The sequence below is a fragment of the Neofelis nebulosa genome, chromosome 9, assembly GCF_028018385.1.
Source record: "Neofelis nebulosa isolate mNeoNeb1 chromosome 9, mNeoNeb1.pri, whole genome shotgun sequence".
Lineage (NCBI taxonomy): Eukaryota > Metazoa > Chordata > Mammalia > Carnivora > Felidae > Neofelis > Neofelis nebulosa.
Genome location: NC_080790.1, coordinates 117,574,975 through 117,597,584, shown reverse-complemented (window position 1 = coordinate 117,597,584; position 22,610 = coordinate 117,574,975). Strand labels below are relative to the sequence as shown.

Below are 22,610 nucleotides of genomic sequence, written 5' to 3'. Positions count from 1 at the left end.
TATGACTTCTGGGTTTTATGATTAAGAAGAGCTTTTCTACCCCCAAATCATAAAAGTATTTTTATATTCACTTCTATTATTCAGTGATTTTTAGTAAACTTAGAGTTGAATAATCATCATCATTATCCAGTTTTAGAAGTATACTTTGATTTTGTTACATATAGCTTTTAATAGGTCTGAGATTCATTTTAGCTTTTGGTGTGAAGCTAAAGACCTAAACTTTTTTTTTTCTTTCCCCAATGATTTGAAATATCTCCCTCACCACATGCTCAACTTCCATGTACCTATGGCCTGTTCCTGGTCTCCCTGTTCCAGTGTTCAGAAAAGGACAGGATTTTAGTTGGTCCATGGAGTTTTCAAAGTTTGGGAACTTCACATAAAACCCCAGATTTTTGGCTTTTCTGGAAAGACTAGAAGATCCAGCAACAATCTGCTGGAAGCCAGTAGAAACTACTCATTTTAAAGTGGACATCATCGCCTCTCCTTTTTCTTTCCTGGGAGGAGTCTTGTAACAGGTGTCTATGGGGACTATCCCAAGCAATCATCGCCTCTCCTTTTTCTTTCCTGGGAGGAGTCTTGTAACAGGTGTCTATGGGGACTATCCCAAGCAAACTGGGATATTGGTCACCATGCCTGCTGTCCCAGCATAATTATTAATAGCGGTTTTTTTTATTCTTAAAAGTGTTCTGGTTTGGGTGATGAATTATGAGTCACAATCTCCACCATTCCTTACTGCATCACACCCAGGACCCCTATTTCATTTATGCTACAAGACCCCTTCCAGGAAAGGAAAAGGGGAGGCGACCATGCAATCCCGACACAGAAGCTTGCCGAAAGAATGATTAACATGGGCTCAGAGCAGAGAGAAAATACTATCTGGTGGGGAGAAATTAGGACAAGGTTCCTCTGACAAAGGATATAATGTCATAATTTACTCATCCCTTTCTCTTCCATTATTTCATTTAACTTCACAACAACCTAACCACTTACACAGCTGATTGTTGTGCATTTATTTGTGTATGGATTTGCTCTCTTTTTCTGTAACCTGCATTCCAAAACAGGATCCTAGTAGGTCTGTTCTGCTCACCACAGTATTCCCAGTGCCCCAGTGCCCAGTGCCCAGTTCGGAGCGGGCACAGAGCAGGCCCCTAGGAACTATTTATTGGCTGAATAGACTCCCAGGAACCACTGACTGAAAGAACTAACAAGGAAATTAAGGGGCAGAGAGCCGAGGTCCGTCCGCACCGAGTCAGGAGTAGAGAGAAGGAATTCAGGCAGGAATCAGTCTGGGCGGTTTGATTCCTGGACTGGAACCCAGGATTTTTCCTAGCCAGTTGGCTGTAACCTCCCCAAACAGGCAACAAATGGGAAAGTGCGCACGCAGGTACTGCGTCTTCGACCTCGGAGGTTCTCGCCGAAATGCAAGACCGAGGGGCCCCAAAAACAAGTGGCGCAGGAAACGCCACATCTCTCTTTCGCACCTGCCCCCGCCTGAGAGCAAGACTACATTTCCCAGTAGGGACCGCGGCGCGCACGGCCGCTGCCACGCGGCTTGCGCCTCCGTCGTCGTCCCGCTGGGGGCGCTGCGACGACCCCTCCGCCGCCCCGTAGAAATCTCCGCGGCCCCGGGGCCGCTTGCTTCCTGTTTGTCGGACGAGGAGACATGGCGGCGGCGCCGGCGGCTGCTGGGTCTGGGGCCGGCCGAGGGCGACGGGCAGCGGCAACGGTGGCGGCTTGGGGCGGATGGGGCGGCCGGCCGCGGCCCGGTAACATTCTGCTGCAGCTGCGGCAGGGCCAGCTGACCGGCCGGGGCCTGGTCCGGGCCGTGCAGGTACGAAGCCGGCCCGGAGGGGCGGGGCGGGGCGGACCGGGCGGGAGCTGGCGGGGGACCGGAGAAGAGGCCTTTCCAGGCCGCCGCAGTACGGGCCCGACCCCTCTTGGCCGGCCGCGGGGCCTCCCTGCAGGCTGTGCGGATGCTGTCAGCCGCCGCGGGGCGGTGGGCAGCAGCGGGCTAGAGGCCCTGGTTAGGGGCCGAGCCGGACTGGGCTTCATCGGGCATCGGTGGCGTGTACGAGCCCTGGGCCCAGCTCCTGGATCCTCCCAACCCTGCGCCACGTCTACACGTCTGGGGGACCCTGGGCGAGTTTGCTTTAGCTTCTAAGGGCCTCGAGTTTTCCACCGTGAATTGGGTGGTGGGTCATTAATGCAGCCCTCAAACGGTTCCCAAGCCTATCATAAATGTCATTCTCTCAGGCCTTTCCTTGACACTCCCCCCCCCCCCCCCCACTTCTAAAGTAGGTCCCCATTGTTATTCAGTCACAGCCCTGAATTCGTTTCGCTCACATTACTTTCTTGGTCTGTAATTACATATTTCTTTATTGTCTGCCCCTTTTCTTGCCTGTATCCAACATTAGGCTGAGCTCCAAAGGGTGCAGGGACTCTGTTTTGCCATTGTGGAGCGTCATGGTTAAGAGCGAGGACTTTGGAGTCAGGCCTGGATTCAAACCCTTGCTTGAGCAAGTTACCTTTCGGTGCCTCAGTTTCCACATATGTAAAATGAAGGTGACGATTCGTAATCTGCTTCTTAAGGTGTCGTGAGGATCAATGGAGATAATTGTGTAAAGCGTTAAGTGCATTTTTATTGCTTAGTAAAGGTTGAAGGATAATCAGTTAATGCTGTACTTGGTATCTAGCTTATAATTGGCGCCCAATATACGATTAGTATTTTTTGAATGAATGGAGGACACTGCTTTGAGGTGAGGCAGGATGAGAAAAGACCTAGACTTATGGCGCTGACCACCCCACCCCCTCATTCCCAAAACTTAGGTTGCAAAGGCAATTGTAAAACATTACTTAATTTAAAGACAGCTTTTGCATATAGAAACGTTTTGAAGGATACACAAGCTAATAAAGTGGTTGGTGGGATTGGGTGGCAGTTGGGTAGATGGGGGAGAGAAAAGGAGTTAGATTTTCATGGTGTACTGCATATAGTATATTTGAGCCATTTCAGTAATACTCAGATGATAAAAAGAACAGAATAAAGATAAAAAAAACCAGGTGGTCTCTGTTCTAGCAGGTTACAGATGAAGAAACAGTTCTGGGTGAGCAGTATTTTCCTGAACATCAGATAAGCATAGTTGAGCAACTTTTTCCCCTTTGCATTCTTCTTTATCTGCCTTAACATCCTGGAAATACTTGCTCTCTTGTTCTTTAAACCAAAACGCCTCACTTAGCTGGGTTGTGGGGGCAGGCAGAAAAGGAACAACTCACTGAGTGCATACTTTGGAGCAGACATTGAGCGAGGTATGCATACAATGTCTTCATTTAATTTTCAATCTTTTGAATTAGATGTCGGGACTCCTCTCTTATCACAGATGAGGAAACTGAGGCTCAGAAAATTTAGGTAATCTCCTAAACACTCATTTTGCTAATCCTTTACATTCTGAGGGCAGTCAGGAGCCACAGAAGTCATTCAGCATAATAAATGAGGCAATTTAGGACACTTAATTTGTTTCCAGTGCTAGAGGACCTGGAATGGGAGGAGATTGGAGAAACTCACCAGATAGTAGGATGTTAGAATATTCTTGAGCCTGGTTTTAGGCTAGTTACTGTAATGAGTAGTTAGTTGTATGCAGGTGTGGGAGCTATTTCGGGGGTTGAGATGGAGCTACCTTCCTAAAACTATGAGGGGAATTTCATCTTTCAAATGTATCCTTTCTTGGTAACTTTCCTTGATCTCTTCCTTGCCCCCACACACCACCTTTCCCCACATTACAGGTAATTATTTCCTCACAGGCATTTCCATAGCACAGTAAGTATGTCCAATGTGGCATGTGGTAAACTGGGAAAAAGACCAGATTTAAAAAATTTTTTTTAGTTGTGGTAAACACATAAAGTTTCCCATCTTAACCATTTTTAAGTGTACAGTTAAGTAGTGTTAAATATATTCACATTGCTGTGAATCAGATCAAGAGGATTTTTCCATCTTGCCAGTCTGAAACTCTGTACCTATTAAACAACAACATACCTCCTACTCCCTTGCCCCCAGCCCCTGGAAACCATCATTCTACTTTGTTTCTATGAATTTGACTACCTTTCATACTTCACAGAAGTGGAGTCAAACACTATTTGTCTTTTTGTGACTGGCTTATTCCAGTTAGCTTAATGTCCTCACAGTTCATCCATGTTGCAGCATATAACAGGATTTCCTTGGAAAAGACCAGATTTTAAAGGAAGGTGGACCTCAATTGACCCATGTTCCATCACTTACTAGCTGAGTGACCCAGGTGACATTACTTAACCTTCCTGAACCTTAGTTTCCTTATTTCTAAAATGTCACTAATATCTGTCTCATAGGACTTAGGATTAAGTGAAATAATATGTCTAAAAAGTTTGGCCAGTGTGAGGCAGATAGATGTTCAGTTACTAGTTGCTGTCAGCTTGTAGCTATTAGACTGGGCTTCTCAAGGGAATTTGTCTTATTTTTCTTTGAAACAGAGCCTAAAACAGTGTCAGGCCCTTGAAAATTGTTTGAATTAAAATACTGTTTGGGGATGCCTGGGTGGCTCAGTCGGTTAAGTGTCTGTCTGACTTTGGGTTAGTGAGTTGAAGCCCTGCGTCAGGCTCTGTGCTGACAGCTCAGAGCCTGGAGCCGGCTTCAGATTCTGTGTCCCCCTCTTTCTTTGCTCCTCCCCCACTCATATTCTCTCTTTCTCTCTCTCTCTCTCTCTCTCTCTCTCTCTCTCTCTCAAAAATAAATAAACTTAAAAAAAAAAAAAAAAAGAAATACTGTTTGTAAGGGCTCAGTCTTCCTCCTCCTGAGTCCTGTCTCTACTTCTAAACAGTCTCATGGCTTTAAAGAGTTCTGGAGTCAGGTATCCTAGGTTTGAACCACAGCTCTGGTACATACTTACTGTGTGTGTTTGGGCAAGTTACTTAATCTCTTTATGCCTCAGTTTCTTCATTTGTAAAAGAGGGATAATCATGAGACCTAGCCTGTAAGGTTTTGGTAAGGACCAAATGAATTTATACATTTAAAGCACTTAAAATGGTATTTTAAAACATAGTAAGCATGCTATAAAGGTTAGCAAGTATTGTTTAGCAAATAGTCTATACTCTGATGGATCCTAAATATATATTTCCATCAAGATCTCTCCATTTAGCTCCAGATGAGTATATCCAAATATCATCTCAATACCTCCACTTAGATGTCTCATGGGCATCTCAAACTCAGTATGTTGAATGAAATTCCTGATTCCTCTTTCACCAAACCTGATCGTCCCCAGGTCTTCCCTATTTCCCTAAATGGGACTTAAGAGAAGTCTGGGAGAAGACTCTGAACCACATGTTTTATTTAGAATGGGCCTGTCCTATGTGGATTTTAGTGTGTCTTATTTTCTCTTCTCCTATTGAATTTGCCCTCTATCAAGGTAATAAAGCAGTGCTGGTATGATGCTGTAGCGTTTACAGAGCCAGTATACACTTATCAGCACATGTGATCCTTATAGCAAATCAGATCTTACAATTCCCTTGCTTAAAACCCTCCAGTGGCATCTCGCTGCAGTTAGAATCAAATCCAGATTCCTTACCGTGGGCGCACAAGACCTGCATGATCAGTAGGAGTTGAGGGAAAGGGATAGACGAGGCAAATCTTAGACTCAGGGCAGAGTGGCTCTTACAGGTCATGACCCACCACCCCTAGAACTAGTCCTTCAGTTTGGCAGTCTGGTGATCAGTTAGGTTATGGCATCCTCATTCTGTTTCCCAAATGCCAGTCATTGCTTCCTTCATGATTACTTGCATTTCTAAATTCTACCTGAGTATTACTTCATATTTTTTTCTTGAGATTGACCCCCCCCCCTTTTTAAAAATTTCAGTAAATTTGTTTTATCCCCATTCTAAGCATTAGTATTTGTGAAACCTAGGGGTTTAAATCAACTACAGTCTTCCCTTGCCTGTCAAGGGTAATTTGATATCCTGGATAGGATACATTCTCATAAACTAAAAATATAAATACTATTCATTTTAACAGGAAGTTTTTGTATTCACAAACCATAAAATTCACTCCTAATTATATTGAAACAAAACAGATCCCACTACAGTGGACACAAGTATTCATTGGTTAACATTTGTTATCAGAATAACCTAAGAAGGTATTTAATCTTCATGAATTCGTTTTTAAGACTATTTACTTGCACTTAATATGATATTGTAAGGCATTAGATAACTTACACTTAGGACTAAACAGATAAGATGCACATTTATGTTTATGGAATTTAGCCTTTAATTATTTAAAAAGAAAAGCAGTAAAGACAAAATCAATGAAAGCTAAGTGCCTGGAAATGTCATATCCACTGAACAGGTTGACAGCTTAGGCAACATGATGTAAGAGATTATCGCTGCTATAAACTGTCAAACCACAAGTACTCCAAGGGGAGAAACCCATACAACACCTGCCAGTAATTCAGCTTTGAAGATGCCTGGGTTGGTGGCACTTTCATCACAGTACTCAGCTGTTCACAAGGAAAACAAAATCCAAATGATTATTTTTAAATGGAAGTAAATGCCTTGTAAGACAACATAAATGTGGTAAAATAAATCCCTTGTGAAGTTGGATATTTGGAGGACTGTTGGGAAGCTCTCTGGGTATTGTGAGCCTTGTAACTAAAAACAGCAATGCTCTGCCCCATTTTTTACCCCCAAATTGCACCCTTCCCAGGCAACCACTGCCCACACTATATGTTTTGCAGGGGAAGGGTCCTCCAGGAAAGAGGACAGCCAGTATTTCTAAGTAACATGCTATTTCTTAACTTTTCAATTTTAGACATTGTCTGTTTTCTTCCCCTGTAAACTAGGATTTAATTCACAACACCACATATGTCTTTTTCAGTCTCCTAATGTAGTTCTATCACGTTTTGGCCCATTGATGTTAAGAATTTACCTGATGATGGGGCGCCTGTGTGGCTCAGTCGGTTAAGCGTCCAACTTTGCCTCAGGTAGTGGGCTCTGTGCTGACAGCTTGGAGCCTGCTTTGGATTCTGTCTCCCCCTCTCGCTGCCTCTCCCCCTTTCTCAAAAATAAGTAAACATAAAAAAAAAAAAAAAAAAAGAGGGGCGCCTGGGTGGCTCAGTCAGTTAAGCAGCCGACTTCGGCTCAGGTCATGATCTCGCGGTCCATGAGTTCGAGCCCCGCGTCGGGCTCTGTGCTGACAGCTCAGAGTCTGGAGCCTGCTTCAGATTCTGTGTCTCCCTCTCTCTCTGACCCTCCCCCGTTCATGCTCTGTCTCTCTCTGTCTCAAAAATAAATAAACATTAAAAAATAAATTAAAAAAAAGAATTTATGTGATGATGATCACGTTGTAATTATTTACAATAGAGCCATATAGTATACAACAGTATTTTGTATATTTTTTGTTTCCTTTAGAGTTAAAAGCCACCATTTTCCTCCACTAAAAAATTACTATTATTTATTTTACAGTGAGTGGGGGAGAGGGGCAGAGAGAGAGTGAGAGAGAATCTTAAGCAGGCTCAACCCTTAGTGTGGAGCTGGAAATGGCACTTGATCTCATGACCTGAGCTGAAATCAAAAGCCAGCTGCTCAGCCAACTGAACCAACCCAGGCACCCCTCTCCCCATTTTTTTTTTTTTTAATTTTTTTTTCAACGTTTTTAATTTATTTTTGGGACAGAGAGAGACAGAGCATGAACGGGGGAGGGGCAGAGAGAGAGGGAGACACAGAATCGGAAACAGGCTCCAAGCCATCAGCTCAGAGCCTGACGCGGGGCTCGAACTCACGGACCGCGAGATCGTGACCTGGCTGAAGTCGGACGCTTAACCGACTGCGCCACCCAGGCGCCCCTCCATTTTTTGAATTGAGTTATAAATGTAGTCGAATTCACCCTTATTATTTTTTTATTTTTTTTTAATGTTTGTTTATTTTTGAGAGAGAGAGAGACAGTGTGAGCAGGCGAGGGGCAGAGAGAGAAGGAGACACAGAATCTGAAGCAGGCTCCAGGCTCTGAGCTGTCAGCACAGAGCCCGACGCAGGGCTCAAACTCACAAGCTGTGAGATCATGACCTGAGCTGAAGTCAGATGCCCAGCCGACTGAGCCACCCAGGTGGCCCAGAATTCACCCTTTTTAGTATTTATAGGAATTCCTTGTTTTGTTGTGCTTTATTTTGTTGTGCTTTACAGCCTCTGCGTTTTTTACAAAATTGAAGGTTTGTGGCCACCTTGCATTGAACAGGTCTGTTGGTGCCCTTCTCCAACAACATTTGCTCACTTGGTGTCTCTGTCACGTTTTGGTAATGCTCACAATATTTCCAACTTTTTAGTTACTATTATAGTGATCTGTGATCAGTGATTAAGATTTCCTGGAAGATGAGATGATGGTTAGCATTTTTATGCAATATTTAACAAAGGCATGTACCTGTTTTTGGACATAATGCTATCTCATACTTAACTATACAGTATAACGTAAATGTAACTTTTATATGCACTGGAAAACTGAAGAATTCATTTGACTCACTTTATTGCAGTGGTCTGGAACCAAACCCACAGTGTCTCCGAGGTATGCCTGTAGTTCTACGAATCTTGACAGACACAGTTGTGTGACCACCACTACAGTTAGGATATAGAAAATTCTCTTGTAGTCGTCAGCCCTTTCCCCACCCCTGTCCTCTAGCAACTGCTCATCTGTTTACTACCCTATTCCTGTGCCCTTTTACAGACTGTCATTGCAATGCAGCTGTACCATATGTAGCCTTTGAGTCTGGCTTCTTTCACTAGAATAATCTCATTCTTTTAAAATTTGCTTTTCGTGTGCTTACAATTTAGTCCTGAATTCTAAAACTTTGTTGTTAAAGACGAAATCCTTCTTGGAACTCCATCTTCCTCCAGTTTGGACTAGTTCCTTACTAGGACAGCTATACATCTGAATTTTTGGTTTTTAACTTCACCAAATTCAAAGCATTTTATTTTTCTCATGATTTAGATCCTCTGTTTCATGAATCCTGTCTTGGGCGAGTGCATTCTCTAGTACTCTCCTGAGAAAGAGTACGTGGGAGATAGCTTTTTTTTAAGCTTACATGTTTGAAAATGTCTTTTATTCTTATACTTGTATATTAAGTTAAGCTGGGTATAAAATTCTAAGTTGGAAGTTATTTTCCCTTAAGTTTTTAATGGTGTGATTCCATTGTCTTTAAGCATTTGGTGTAACCATTGAGAGGTTCTGTTCTGATTCCCATGTCTTTGTATATGACCTATTTTCCCACCCCTCACACCTTGAAAGCTTTTAGGATCCTCTCTCTCTCTCTCTCTCTCTCTCTCTGGCATTCTGAAATTTAATCATGGCAAAAGTCTTTTTATTCATTGTGTAGATATTTTGTGTATATATACATTAAATATGTAACAACTAAAAAATAAATATTAACAACTATAAAAAAGTCATGTCTATCACCTGACATTAATTTCTTCTGCAAAATGATTGCACTAAATGTTCTCTTAGGGTCCTCCTGTTTTAATTATTTTATTTGAAACAATTTTTTTAAGGTACTCCTATTTTTAAAAGCCATCTTCTCTCCTATGATTATGTTGGGCTTTGAATGCTTTAGAGAGCTTCATGGAATAGCAGAGAGTTGAGTTGGTTCTGAAGAATGAATAGAATTTGAACAGAGTAGCAGAGATCTTTCTGGCACTAAGAACACCCCTGAGAAAATCCTCCTAATTGGCCATTAGAAGCCAGGAAAGAGACAATGAAATGTTTGTATGGGACATAATGGGAGGTAAGTTTAGATATGTTGGGAATGGGGTGGGGATGGTAATATTTATTGAGCATCTACAGAGTCCATTGTGGAGAGACTTACTTGTTTGTTTATTAAATATCTGACCTACAAAAACCTATAGTAAGTAATACCAAAGTATTACCACAATACCCATGTACCTACTACCAAACTTAAGAAAGTAGGGGCACCTGGGTGGCTCAGTTGGTTGAGTGTCCAACTCTATTTTGGCTCAGGTCATGATCCCAGGGTCATGGGATCGAGCCCCACATTGGTCTCCATGCTGAGTGTGGATACTGCTTAAGATTCTCTCTCTCTCCCCTCTGCTCCTCTCTCCCACTTGTGCTTGCTCTCATTCTCTTAAAAAAAAAAAAAAAAAAAAAAGTACCAGTATAGTTAATACGTCTTTCATCTCATCCCCTCCCCTCCAGAAGTAATGTGTGTTTTGAATAGATAACATATGCACATACAGTTGCAGAGAAAAGTAAATCTCCCTTGTAAGTAGCCCACTACCACCTCTGCTAGCACCCTTCAGTTCTACTCCCAGAGGCAACTATGGTTATTGATTCTTGTGTATCTATCTAGAGATACATTAAACTTAGAAAAGCAAATCTGTCTATATATCTTTTTTTTTTCCTGCACAGGTGGTATCATACTGTACATATTGTGCATTTAACTTTTTTCACTTGAAAATGTGTCTTAGAAATCCTTCCGTAATCAATGCATACAGATTTATTTTAAGCATTTCAAAAACTTCTTGTGTTGAAATATAATGTGCAAATAAAAATGAACAAGAAATGCGTGCACAGCCCAATGAATAGTAATAAAGCTGTCATCTACATAGCAACCAACCAGATCACTTCTGTACCTCTAGTCTACAGCTCTAGTTTTCCTCTTTTCCAAATGAAATTACTAGCCTGACTTCTGTTTTTCTTTTTAATGTTTATTTTTATTTTGAGAGAGAGAGGACAAGGGAGTGAGGGACAGAGAGAGAGGGAGACACAGAATCCTAAGCAGGCTCCAGGCTCTAAGCTGTTAGCACAGAGCCCGACGTGGGGCTCAAACCCACAAACGGTGAAATCATGACCTCAGCCGAAGTTGGACGCTTAACCGACTGAGCCATCCAGGCGCCCCACAGCCTGACTTCTAACATTGTATTTAGGGGTACTAGTTTTTATGCTTTATATAAATAGAATGAAGCAGTATATACTGAGTCTGCTTTCTTTCAATCAATATTTGTTAGACTGATTCATGATAATGGTGAAGCTGTAGTCCATTAATTTTTATTGCTGCATAGTATTCTATTGTAGTAACAAACCACGATTCAGTCTACTTCTGTTGAGTATATGAGATCTTTCCAGTTTGGGACTATTAGGAGTACTGCTTATATTGGTATTCTTGTACATGTCTCCTGATGCGTGTGTGTAATTTCTTTTGGATATATACTTAGAAGTAGAATCGCTGGGTTATGGGATATGCATAGGTTGAGCATCAGTAGCTATTACCACTTTCCCAAGTGACGGTAGTAGTTTACTTTCTCACCAGCAATGTATGAAAGTTCCTGTTGTTTCATGTTCTCGCTAACCCATTAAAAAAAAACCAAGATTGATTTTTAAAAATATAATTTATTGTCAAATTGGCTAACATACAGTGTGTAAAGAATGCTCTTGGTTTTTGGGGTAGATTCCCGTGGTTCGTTGCTTACATACAATACCCAGTGCTCATCCCAACAAGTGCCCTCCTCAATGTCCATCACCCATTTTCCCCTGCCCCCTACCCCCCTATCAACCTTCAGTTTGTTCTCTGTATTTAAGAGTCTCTTATACTTTGCCTCCCTCCTTCTCTGTTTGTAACTGTTTTCCCCCTCCCTTTCCCTCCATGGTCTTCTGTTGAGTTTCTCAAGATCCACGTATGAGTGAAAACATATGATACCTGTCTTTCTCTGACTGATTTATTTCTTTCAGCATAATACCTTCCAGTTCCATCCACATTGCTGCAAATGGCATGATTTCATTGAAGATTGATTTTTATATTGTTTTTGTACTTATATGGACTTTATATTTTAATACTTTAGATCCTTTCGGATTGTATATGTGTACAGTTGTTTGCAAATATCATGTCTGCGAATGAAGGTTTTATACTTTCCAGTTTTCTATCTTTTCTTTTTCTTGCCTGACTGTGCTGCCTGAGTTGAAGGGGCACATTCCTGACCTAAGAGGGAAAGCCTTAAACATTTCACCATTAAATATGACATTTGCTGAAGGTTTCTTTTTTCAATAAAATTTTTTAAGTTTATTTTGTGAAAGAGAGAGTGCACATGAGGGGAAGGGGCAGAGAGAGGGGGAGGGAGAGAGAATCCCAAGCAGGCTCAGTGCTGTCATCTCAGAACCTGACATGGGGGCTTGGAACTCATGAACCATGAGATCATGACCTGAGCCAAAGTCAAGCATTAGACACAACCGACAGCCACCCAGGTGTCCCTGCTGAAGGTTTTCTGTAGATACTATTGTTTGTTTGCTTCTTTTCTCAGTTTATAATGTTGAATTTTACAAAATGCTTTTTCTGCACCAATTGAGGTGTTCATATAATTGTTCTTTATGTTATCAGTGTCATGAGTTATCTGTTTTTCCTTTGTTGTGCTTTAGATGTCATATCTTAGAAACCATTGCCTAAGCTAAGGTTATGAAACTTATGCCTATGTTTTTCTCTAAATGTTTTACATTTTAGCCCTTACATTTAGATCTTTGATCCATTTTGAGTTAATTTCTGTATATGGTATGTGGAAAGAAGTCCATCTTCATTCTTTTGCTTATGGATACCACTTGTCCCAGCAACGTTTATTGAAAAGACTTAATCTTTTTCCTCATTGAATTATGTGGACACTGTTGTAAAAAAATCAGTTGACTATAAATGTAAGGATTTAATTTGGAATCTCAGTACTATTCCATTGATCTAGGTGTCTATCTTTATGCCAAAATCTTGATTGTACTATAGGCTTGTAATAAACTTGGAAGTCAGAAAGTGTGATTCTTCCAACTTTACTGTCTTGTTTCAAGATTATTTTGGCCATTGTAGGTCCCTTGCATTTCCATATGAATTTTAGTATCAGATTATCAATTTCTTCAATGAAGCCACGTGGGATTGTGATAGAAACTGCATTGAATCAATATAGGGAGTATTGCTGTTTTAGCAATCATAAGTCTTCCAATCTATGAACATGGATGGCTTTCCATTTATTTAGGCTTCCTTTAATTTCTTTCAGTGATGTTTTGTAGTTTCATTGCACAAATCTTGTATTCCTTTTATTTAATTTATTTCTAAGTTTTATTATTTTTGGTTTTATTATGAATGGGACTGTTTTCTTAATTTCATTTTTGGATTGTTCATTGTAAGTGTATAGAAATTCAGCTAATTTCTGTGTATCGATTTTTATCCTGCAATCTTGTTGAACTCATTTATTACCTTTAATAGTTTTTTATGTGGGTTCCTTAATGTATTCTATGTATAAGATCATAGGATTGCAAATATAATAGCTTTAATTTTTCGTCTGGATGCCTTTATTTCTTTTTCTTGCCTACTTACTGTGGCTTGAGTCACTAGTACAGTGTTAAATAGAAGTGGTGAGGATCAACATCCTTGTCTTTTTCCTGATCTTAGTGGAAAAGCATTCAGGCTTTCATTGTTAATTATGATGATAGCTGTGGGTTTTTGGTAAATACCCTTTATCAGATTGATTATATTGATTAATTTTCATATGTTGAACCAACCTTGCATTCCTGGAATACACCTCACTTGGTCATGGTGTATAATCCTTTTTACATGTTGCTGGATTTGGTTTGCTAGTATTTTACTGGGGATTTTTGTCTATATCTGTCAGAGATCTTGATCCGTAGTTTTCTTGTGACACCTTTGTCTGGTTTTGGTATTAGGGTAGTAGAATGAGTTTGGAAGTCTTCTATCTTCTATTTTATGGAAGAGTCTTAAGTATTTTTAGTTTGTCTTTAAATGTTTGGTAGAATTTACCAGTGAAGCATCTGGACTTCGGCTTTTCTTTGTGGGTAGTTTTCTTTCCTTTTTTCTTATTAAATCACTTTTGACTCTTGAGTCAGTTTCAGTTGTTTGTATTTTGCTAGGAATTTGTCCATTTCACCTAGGTTATGTATTTGTTGACTTATAATTGTTCCTAGTACTTCTTTATAAATCTTTTTATTTCCATAAGGTTGGTAGTAATGTCCCCTCTTTCATTCCCTAATTTAGTTATTTGAGTCATTGTTAAGTTGGTCATTGTAACTAAAGTTTTAATTTTGTTGTTCTTTTCTTTTCTTTTTTTTTTTTTTAATTTTTTTTTTTTCAACGTTTTTTATTTATTTTTGGGACAGAGAGAGACAGAGCATGAACGGGGGAGGGGCAGAGAGAGAGGGAGACACAGAATCGGAAACAGGCTCCAGGCTCCGAGCCATCAGCCCAGAGCCCGACGCGGGGCTCGAACTCACAGACCGCGAGATCGTGACCTGGCTGAAGTCGGACGCTTAACCGACTGCGCCACCCAGGCGCCCTTGTTGTTCTTTTCAAAGAACCAACTTTTGATTTTGGTGATTTTTTTTTTTTTTTTTAATTTTTTTTTTTTTTTCAACGTTTTTTATTTATTTCTGGGACAGAGAGAGACAGAGCATGAACAGGGGAGGGGCAGAGAGAGAGGGAGACACAGAGTCGGAAACAGGCTCCAGGCTCCGAGCCATCAGCCCAGAGCCTGACGCGGGGCTCGAACTCACGGACCGCGAGATCGTGACCTGGCTGAAGTCGGACGCTTAACCGACTGCGCCACCCAGGCGCCCCTGATTTTGGTGATTTTTTAAAAAATTATTTATCTCTGTATCATTTATTTTTGCAATAGTATTTATTTCCTTGTGCTTGTTTTGGGTTTGGTTTATTCTTTTTTCTAGTTTCTCATAGTGGAAGTTTAAGTTTAGATAATTTATCTGAGATCTCTTTTTTAATATAAATGTTTACACCTATAAATTTGTAAGCAGTGCTTTGCTGAGTCCCATAAAAACATATTTGTTTTCTTTTTTTTTTTCCTTTCAAGGAAAGGAAATAATTCTTTTCCATTGTTTTTGGACTTGCCTTGATTTGAACTAGCTTGAATGATATGAAATTGCTGATATTCAATCTTTTTTTTTTTTTTTTTAACCCCCAGAAATGGTAATGCCTTTGGTTCACCCTAACGCAAATCACTCTCACAAACATTTCATTACCTCTCTGTTACTTCTGTATTATCTTATTTTTACAATCTAAGAAAACAAGCTCAGGAAGGATACTGGGATTTGTCCAAGATCATAGGACTGATATGTGTCAGGATAGACTAAGGCATTATTGAAAGCCTGCATATCCTGTAATAACGGTTATAAGGAGCTTTTGATCTGATCGAGGGATAAGTATATATGAAAGTAAATTCACATCCGGCCCCTGATTAATGATATGTCCTTAGAGTGTTAGTGGAACTGTGCCATAATTGGTTCATGAACTTGTCATTAGTCTAGAAGGTTATTGCTCATTCCTTCAAACATTTACTGAGTCTCTGTGCCTGGCATTCTTTGAGAGAGAGAAGGTGGACACGATAAACACAGCCTGGTGCCTACTCTGAAGGAGCTTGTGGTCTACAGGAGGAGGGGACAAATGAATCAGTAATTACGGTACAGAGGATAAATGTTAGATAAGGCCCCAGAGGCCGGGCACTTACTCGCTTACAAAGGAGAGAGAGAGAGGAAGCCCAGCAAAGAAAATTTCTGGTTATTTGGCTTGCTCTTTGGAGAAGAAGGAGCTTCCCAGGTAGAAAAAACCAGGCAAGGACATTTTGGGCAGGGAAAAGCATGTGCAGAGAGACCTAGAGAACATGTACATTGGGAGCTGAGAGTACCCTTTGGGAAAGAGATGAAACTAGAGAGGAGAGTACTTGAGAGAATATAAAGGCTGTTGTGTCACAAGGGAAGGAGTTGCACTTTTAGCTTGTAGACTGTTGGGGAGCTTTTGAAGGTTTCTAGAAAGAGTGCTTTGAATTAATTTGGCCTGGGTGGGTTTTAGGAGGCAGCTGCTTTCGTTTGCCATGTATCCTAGTAGTTCTTTCCTCAGCAGTAAAATGTTCCTTTTTCTTTTCTTCTTTTGACTCACAGTTCACTGAGACATTTTTGACGGAGAGGGACAAACAGTCCAAATGGAGTGGAATTCCTCAGCTGCTCCTGAAGCTGTACGCAAGCAGCCACCTCCACAGTGACTTCATTGAGTGCCAAAACATCCTCAAGGTAACATCCAAGGGCCCTTGGAAAGGCTGTATTCACCTCCAGGTGACACAGATGTCTGGTTTTGTTGATGTTGTTTTCCTCCTTCAGTCTAGTTTTTAAAATAGCCTGTTTTTATTGTGTAAACTGTAGAAAATTTGGGAAGTTCAGAAAAAGTACAAGGAAGAAAATAAAAATCACCTATAATCCCATCACCCAGAGATAATCACCATTAAGTTCCCTGTATATATCTTTCTGGGCTTTTCTTCACGCTTAGCTTGTGACAGGGTTTGCTTAATTTGGGAGGCTAACCCTATGCCCTGGGATTGGGATGACATTCTTTTTGAGCAGGATTTTAAAGACCCCATATTGCTAAAAGGTTCAAGAAAGTGGTTTTGTGGTTGTTGGACGTTATGACCAACACAAGAAGCTGAAGGAACTGGGCTTGATGGTTGGGAGGCGGATGCTAAGGCACTTGTTCTCAAACTTGAGTGTGTATCAGAATCACCTGCAAGACTTGAAAAAACAGAGTGCTGGGCCCCACGCCTGGAGTTTCTGAGTCAGTAGGTCTGGGGTTACCATTAACCAACCTTTAAGTTGGGGAATGGGTCCAAATTTGAATTTAGATGACCAACTCTAGCTGCAGTTAAGGCTCATGCAAGTTATAGTTGATCATAATGACACTTGGTACAATGTTATTCAGAGGTAAAGTTATTATATCACATAAGTCATTCTAAAATACAGTAGGCACCAAATAAACTTAGTCTTTACCATTCAGAAGGCATGTTTTGTCTGTGCAGCTTTCTATAAATTGAAAATCATTTCCAAATAAAGTTTAATTAAAGAAAGTGTTTTGTATTTTTGATCTTCTTATAGTCTGAATGGGATGAAAAGAATTACCGTCTTACACTTATTTGAAAACACTTGGGGCGCCTGGGTGGCTCAGTCGGTTGAGCGGCCGACTTCGGCTCAGGTCATGATCTCGCGGTCCGTGAGTTCGAGCCCTGCGTCGGGCTCTGGGCTGACAGCTCAGAGCCTGGAGCCGGTTTCAGATTCTGTGTCTCCCTCTCTCTGACCCTCCCTTGTTCATGCTCTGTCTCTCCCTGTCTCAAAAATAAATAAAAAACGTTAAAAAAAATTTTTTTTTAATTAAAAAAAAAAGAAGACACTTCACAAGGAATTTTACATTATTGCATTTGATTCCTGCAAAATCTCTGAGAGATGAGGTAGAAGAGAGAAAATATTTGTGAGTGCTTGCTGTGTGATCATTACTTTATTCATCCAGCAGATACTTATTTGAAACTGGTGTACCAGGCATATTTAATTCTTATGGTAATTATATGAGATGGGTGGTATATTTATTTGTTTTAGTCCAGAATACTTTGATTGCAGGGCACAGTAACCTACTCAGAGTAGCTAAAAAGATCCTCTATTGTCTCATGTAACTGGAAAGCACAAGTGTGAATTCAAGGGCTAAACAAGGTTAAGTCGTCCATTTCTTTTTTTTTTTTTTTTTTTTTTTAATTTTTTTTTCCACGTTTTTTATTTATTTTTGGGACAGAGAGAGACAGAGCATGAACGGCGGAGGGGCAGAGAGAGAGGGAGGCACAGAATCGGAAACAGGCTCCAGGCTCCGAGCCATCAGCCCAGAGCCTGACGCGGGGCTCGAACTCACGGACCGCGAGATCGTGACCTGGCTGAAGTCGGACGCTTAACCGACTGCGCCACCCAGGCGCCCCTAGTCGTCCATTTCTTATCTTGCCATCTGTGTGTGGCTTCATGTTCCTCCATGTAATCACAGCTCTAGGGTGACATTTCTACAGTTTAGGCCAGCCACTTAGGTGAGGAGGATGAGAGACTATTGGCTAGGCCTGATCACCTGCTCCTGGGGCTGGCACAGCCCCAACAGAACCATGTGAAAAGTAGGGAAGGGTGTTTTCCCCAAGGAAATGGGGCTTTTACTTGAAGAAGAGAAAAAGAGTTAGTGGGCAGGCAAACCCAGATGTCTTTATCATTCCCTCTTCAGTAGAGAGAACAACCTCAGCGGTAGCACACCCAAAGGCTGTGGCCGTTACATGATGAGTCCAAATTTGTCTTCCTCCTAAGCCGACTTCCACTGTACCATGTTGCCAGAAGGAATTACATGCTAGTTTTATAGTTGAGAAAAATGAGACCCAGAGAAAGTGGTTCAGTCTTTAGTAAGTAGTTCAGTCGCTAATTATGTGAGCCTGGGCAACTTCGTAATTTTGCTTTTCACCTATAAAATGGGTAAAACTGTACTCAGTTCATTGACTTATTTTAAGGATTAGGTAGGCTAAAGTGTAAAAGCCCAGTGCCCAGTATGTAACAGGTTGTCTGTTAGAGTTCTGCCTTTTCTTGATGTGTGATACCTGGACCAGCAGTATCAGCAGCACTTGGGAGCTTGTTAATAAGGGCACATTCTCAGGCCCCACCCTGGGCCTATTGAATCAGAAACTCTGCAGGTGGGATTCAGCAGTATGGGTTTTAACAAGCCCTTCAAGTGATTCTGATGTTCGCCACTGTGTGAGAACCGCTGCTCTAGCCCATCGTGTTCCATTTTCCCTCAAGGTCCATGAAGAGAGAGCATAATGAGTAAGGTCCTTGATTCTTGCCACACTTTATCTCCTAGTTCATCCCACATGGTTCTTTTCTCCTCTGTAAGCGCAGACTTTGGAGCCAGATGTCCTAGGTTTAAATCCTGGCTCTTCACCTACCGGTTGTGTGATGTTGACAACTTCGTACTTCAGTTTGCATATCTTTAAAATTGGGATGATATATTACTATTCTCTCTTAGGTTTGTGAAGATTAAAAGAGGTCTTCCATGAAGTACTTAGAACCATACCTGGTACATATTAAGCATGAAATAAATTAGCGGTTGCTAATGTTAAAACTTTTATCATTATATTAGCTTTTCTGTAAGATTATTATTTTTTTCTGTTATGGTTGGAGCTATCTTTGGGCTCATGGGAGTTCAAGTTGTGACTCAAGCTGATGTTTTGGTGTCTCGTTCATGTTGAATACTAAAACTGAAAGTCACTCTGTATGCTTTTTTTAAACTAGGAAATTTCTCCTCTTCTCTCCATGGAGGCTATGGCATTTGTTACTGAAGAGAGGAAACTTACCCAAGAAACCACTTATCCAAATACTTATATTTTTGACTTGTTTGGAGGCGTTGATGTAAGTAGTTGTTTGTGATTACTACTGCTTAATGGCTTGAGCATTTAACTCTTGAAATAGAAGAAAGAAAGGAGTTCAGAATTCATAGCAAACACTTCAGAATTTTAATCTTTAGAAGTTCATGGGCTCTTGGGGTGCCTGGGTGGTTCAGTCAGTTAAGCATCCAACTCTTGGTTTCAGCTCAGGTCGTCATCTCATGGTTCGTGAGTTTGAGCCCTGCATCAGGCTCCACGCTGACAATGCAGAGCCTGCTTGGGATTCTCTCTCCCTCTCTGCCCCTCCCTGCTCATTCTCTCTGTCTCTCTCTCAAATAACTTGGAAAAAAAAAAAAGTTCAGGGGCTCTTACCTATGTTGAAACACCATAGCTTTAAGTTAGAATAATTTGAGTTAATTATATATCCACCTTTTTCTTTTTTTAAGGCAGAAAGTGAAAGATGTGTCTCCTACTTCCTCTTGTCCCCTCTTCAGAGGCAACTGTGATTTCTAGTTTCTTGTGTCCCTCCAGAGACGTTCTGTGGTTGTGTGTGTGTGTGTGTGTGTGTGTGTGTGAGAGAGAGAGAGAATAACTCCCACTGTCCCCATCTTAGGTTTACTTTCTTCCCACGTAGAGGTTGCATACCTCATATATAGGTACACTGTTCTTTACCTTGCTTTTTTCCACGTAATTCTCTAGCTTGGGGATAGATTCATTTCAGTACGTGTAAATCTGCCTGATTATTTTAAATGGCTATATAGTATTTCCTAGTAGAATTATACCATAATTTTATTTACCCAGGCCTCAATTGATGAGTTTTCTCACACCTTTCCTTTTATAACAAGGTTGCAATAAATGCTTTTGTATAGGGGGGTGTATACCTATGGGATCCAAATATGTGTGTGTTTCATTGTTTATAAACTTGTTAATTATATACCTAAGAGGTTTTATCAGCTTGCATCTGCAGTAACAAAGTGTAAGAGTATCTGTTTATCTACACCGTCACCAACACAGTGTGTAGATGTGTGTTTTTATGGACTGTGTTATTGAAGTCTTATAGGAAAATGCACCAATAATTATCACAAAATAAGTTCACCCTTGTTACTACCAACCACATCATGAAATGGAACATTATTGGCCCCCCATACCTCCTTTACCAAATGGTACATTTTTTTTTTAAGTTTATTTATTAGAGAGTGCATGTGCGCAAGCCAGGGGGTGCAGAGAGATAAGGAGAAAGTAATCCAAGCAGGTTCTACACTGTCAGCACAGAGCCCAATATGGGGCTCCATCTCATGAACTGTGAGATAATGACCTGAGCCAAGATCAAGAATTAGATGCTCAACTGACTGAGCCACCCAGGTGCCCCTCAAATGGTACATTTCAAGTAAATTTTATATATTTGCTAAACAGATATGGGAAAAATGGTATTTCTTTAGTTTTTTAAAAAGCTTTATTGAGATCGTTCATGCACCAATTCACCCATGTAAAGACACTTCAGTGGTTTTTAGTGTATTCACAGGTCTGTGCAACCATCACCACAGTCAATTTTAGGGCATTTTTATCACCCTAGAAAAACTCCATGATATGTTTTAGCTATCACTCCCCTACACACTTCTGTCATAGGCAACTTTTATTCTACTTTTTATCTCTATAGATAGCCCTATTCTGGACATTTCATCTTAATGGAATCATGTAATATGTGGTTTTCTTTTATGGACTTCTTTAACTCAGCTTAATGTTTTCAAGTTCATCCATGTTGTGGCCTATGTGAGTACTGCATTCTTTTTACGGCTGAAGAACATTCCATTGTATGCACATACCACATTTTGTATATCTGTCAATCGATGGCTTTTTGGGGTTCTACCTTTTAGCTATTAGGAATAATGCTACTCTTAACATTTGTGTCCATTTTCTGTGTGGACATATGTTTTTATTAATTTAGGGTATATACCCGGAAGTGGGTTTGCTGAGGTGTATGGTAACTCTTAAGTTTAATCTCTTGAGGACCCTTTAGACTATTTTCCAAGGCAGCTACACCATTTTACATGCCCACCAATGTGTATGAGGGTTCTAATTTTTCCATATCCTTGTCAGCATTTGTTATTATCTGTGCTTTTGATTATAGCCATACTACTGGGTATAGAGTGGTATCTTGCTGTGGTTTTGGTGTGGATTTTCTGGATGGCTAATGACGTTGAACATCTTTTTATGTGCTTATAGGTCATCTGTACATCTTCCTTGGAAAATCTCTACCTCCTTTTCTCATTTTTTAATTGGGTTGAGGGTTCTAATTTTTCCACATCCTTGTCAGCATTTGTTATTATCTGTGCTTTTGATTATAGCCATGCTACTGGGTATAGAGTGGTATCTCACTGTGGTTTTGGTGTGGATTTTCCAGATGGCTAATGACGTTGAACGTCTTTTTATGTGCTTATAGGTCATCTGTACGTCTTCCTTGGAAAATCTCTATTTCCTTTTCTCATTTTTTAATTGGGTTGTCGTCTTATGCCTTCTAAGAGTATTTTATATATTCTCTTCATAGTTTTTAAAATTTGCATTTTTCCATGAGTGGGATTGAAGATCTTTTCATGTATTTATAAGTAATTCCTTTTCTGCCAGTTGTCTCTTAGTGTCTTTGCATCTTTTTCTATTTGGTTATTAGGCCTTTCTTTATTGATTTTCCATTTTAGTTTGGGCTGCTATAACAAACTGTCACAGACTAGGTAACTTATAAACAAAAGAAATCTATTTCTTGTAGTTCTTGGGGCTGAGAAGTCCATGGTCATGGCTTTGGCAAATTTGCTGCCTAGTGAAGGCCCTCTTCCAGGTTGTAGACTGCCAGCCTCTCCTTGTCCTCATGTAGTGGGAGGGGCTAGGGATATCTCAGGAGACTTTTTTATTTTTATTTTTATTTTTTTTTTCAACGTTTTTTATTTATTTTTGGGACAGAGAGAGACAGAGCATGAACGGGGGAGGGGCAGAGAGAGAGGGAGACACAGAATCGGAAACAGGCTCCAGGCTCCGAGCCATCAGCCCAGAGCCTGACGCGGGGCTCGAACTCACGGACCGCGAGATCGTGACCTGGCTGAAGTCGGACGCTTAACCGACTGCGCCACCCAGGTGCCCCCAGGAGACTTTTTTAGAAGGACATAATCTCATTCCTGAGAGCTGTGCCCTCCTTACCTAATCAGCTTCCATAGGCCCCACCTCCTAATGCTATTCCATTTGGCATTAGGATTTAACATACAAATTTTGGGAGGACACAAACGTTTAGACTGTAACACTTTGTAAGTACTCGGTTTTTAAAGGTCCTTTGTTGGGAGACCTGCATGGCTCAGTCAGTTAAGCATCCAACTTTGGCTGTTAGTGAGCCTTGGAGC

The 22,610-nt window shown here is 40.8% G+C and overlaps 1 protein-coding gene across 2 annotated transcripts in view; it reads left to right on the top strand.

Annotated features, from left to right (window-relative positions):
* Positions 1-1,616: 1,616 nt before the first annotated feature.
* The window catches only part of TRPC4AP (transient receptor potential cation channel subfamily C member 4 associated protein), a 70,655-nt gene continuing 49,661 nt past the window's right edge, over positions 1,617-22,610 (top strand). The window contains exons 1-3 of one of the 2 annotated variants that reach the window (XM_058685380.1): positions 1,617-1,831; positions 15,950-16,078; positions 19,136-19,252. In XM_058685380.1, the coding sequence (XP_058541363.1) occupies positions 1,664-1,831; positions 15,950-16,078; positions 19,136-19,252 (414 nt within the window). In that variant the 5' untranslated portion in view covers positions 1,617-1,663. The remainder of the gene's footprint in view (positions 1,832-15,949; positions 16,079-19,135; positions 19,253-22,610) is intronic. The other variant, XM_058685379.1, reaches the window with a different exon arrangement.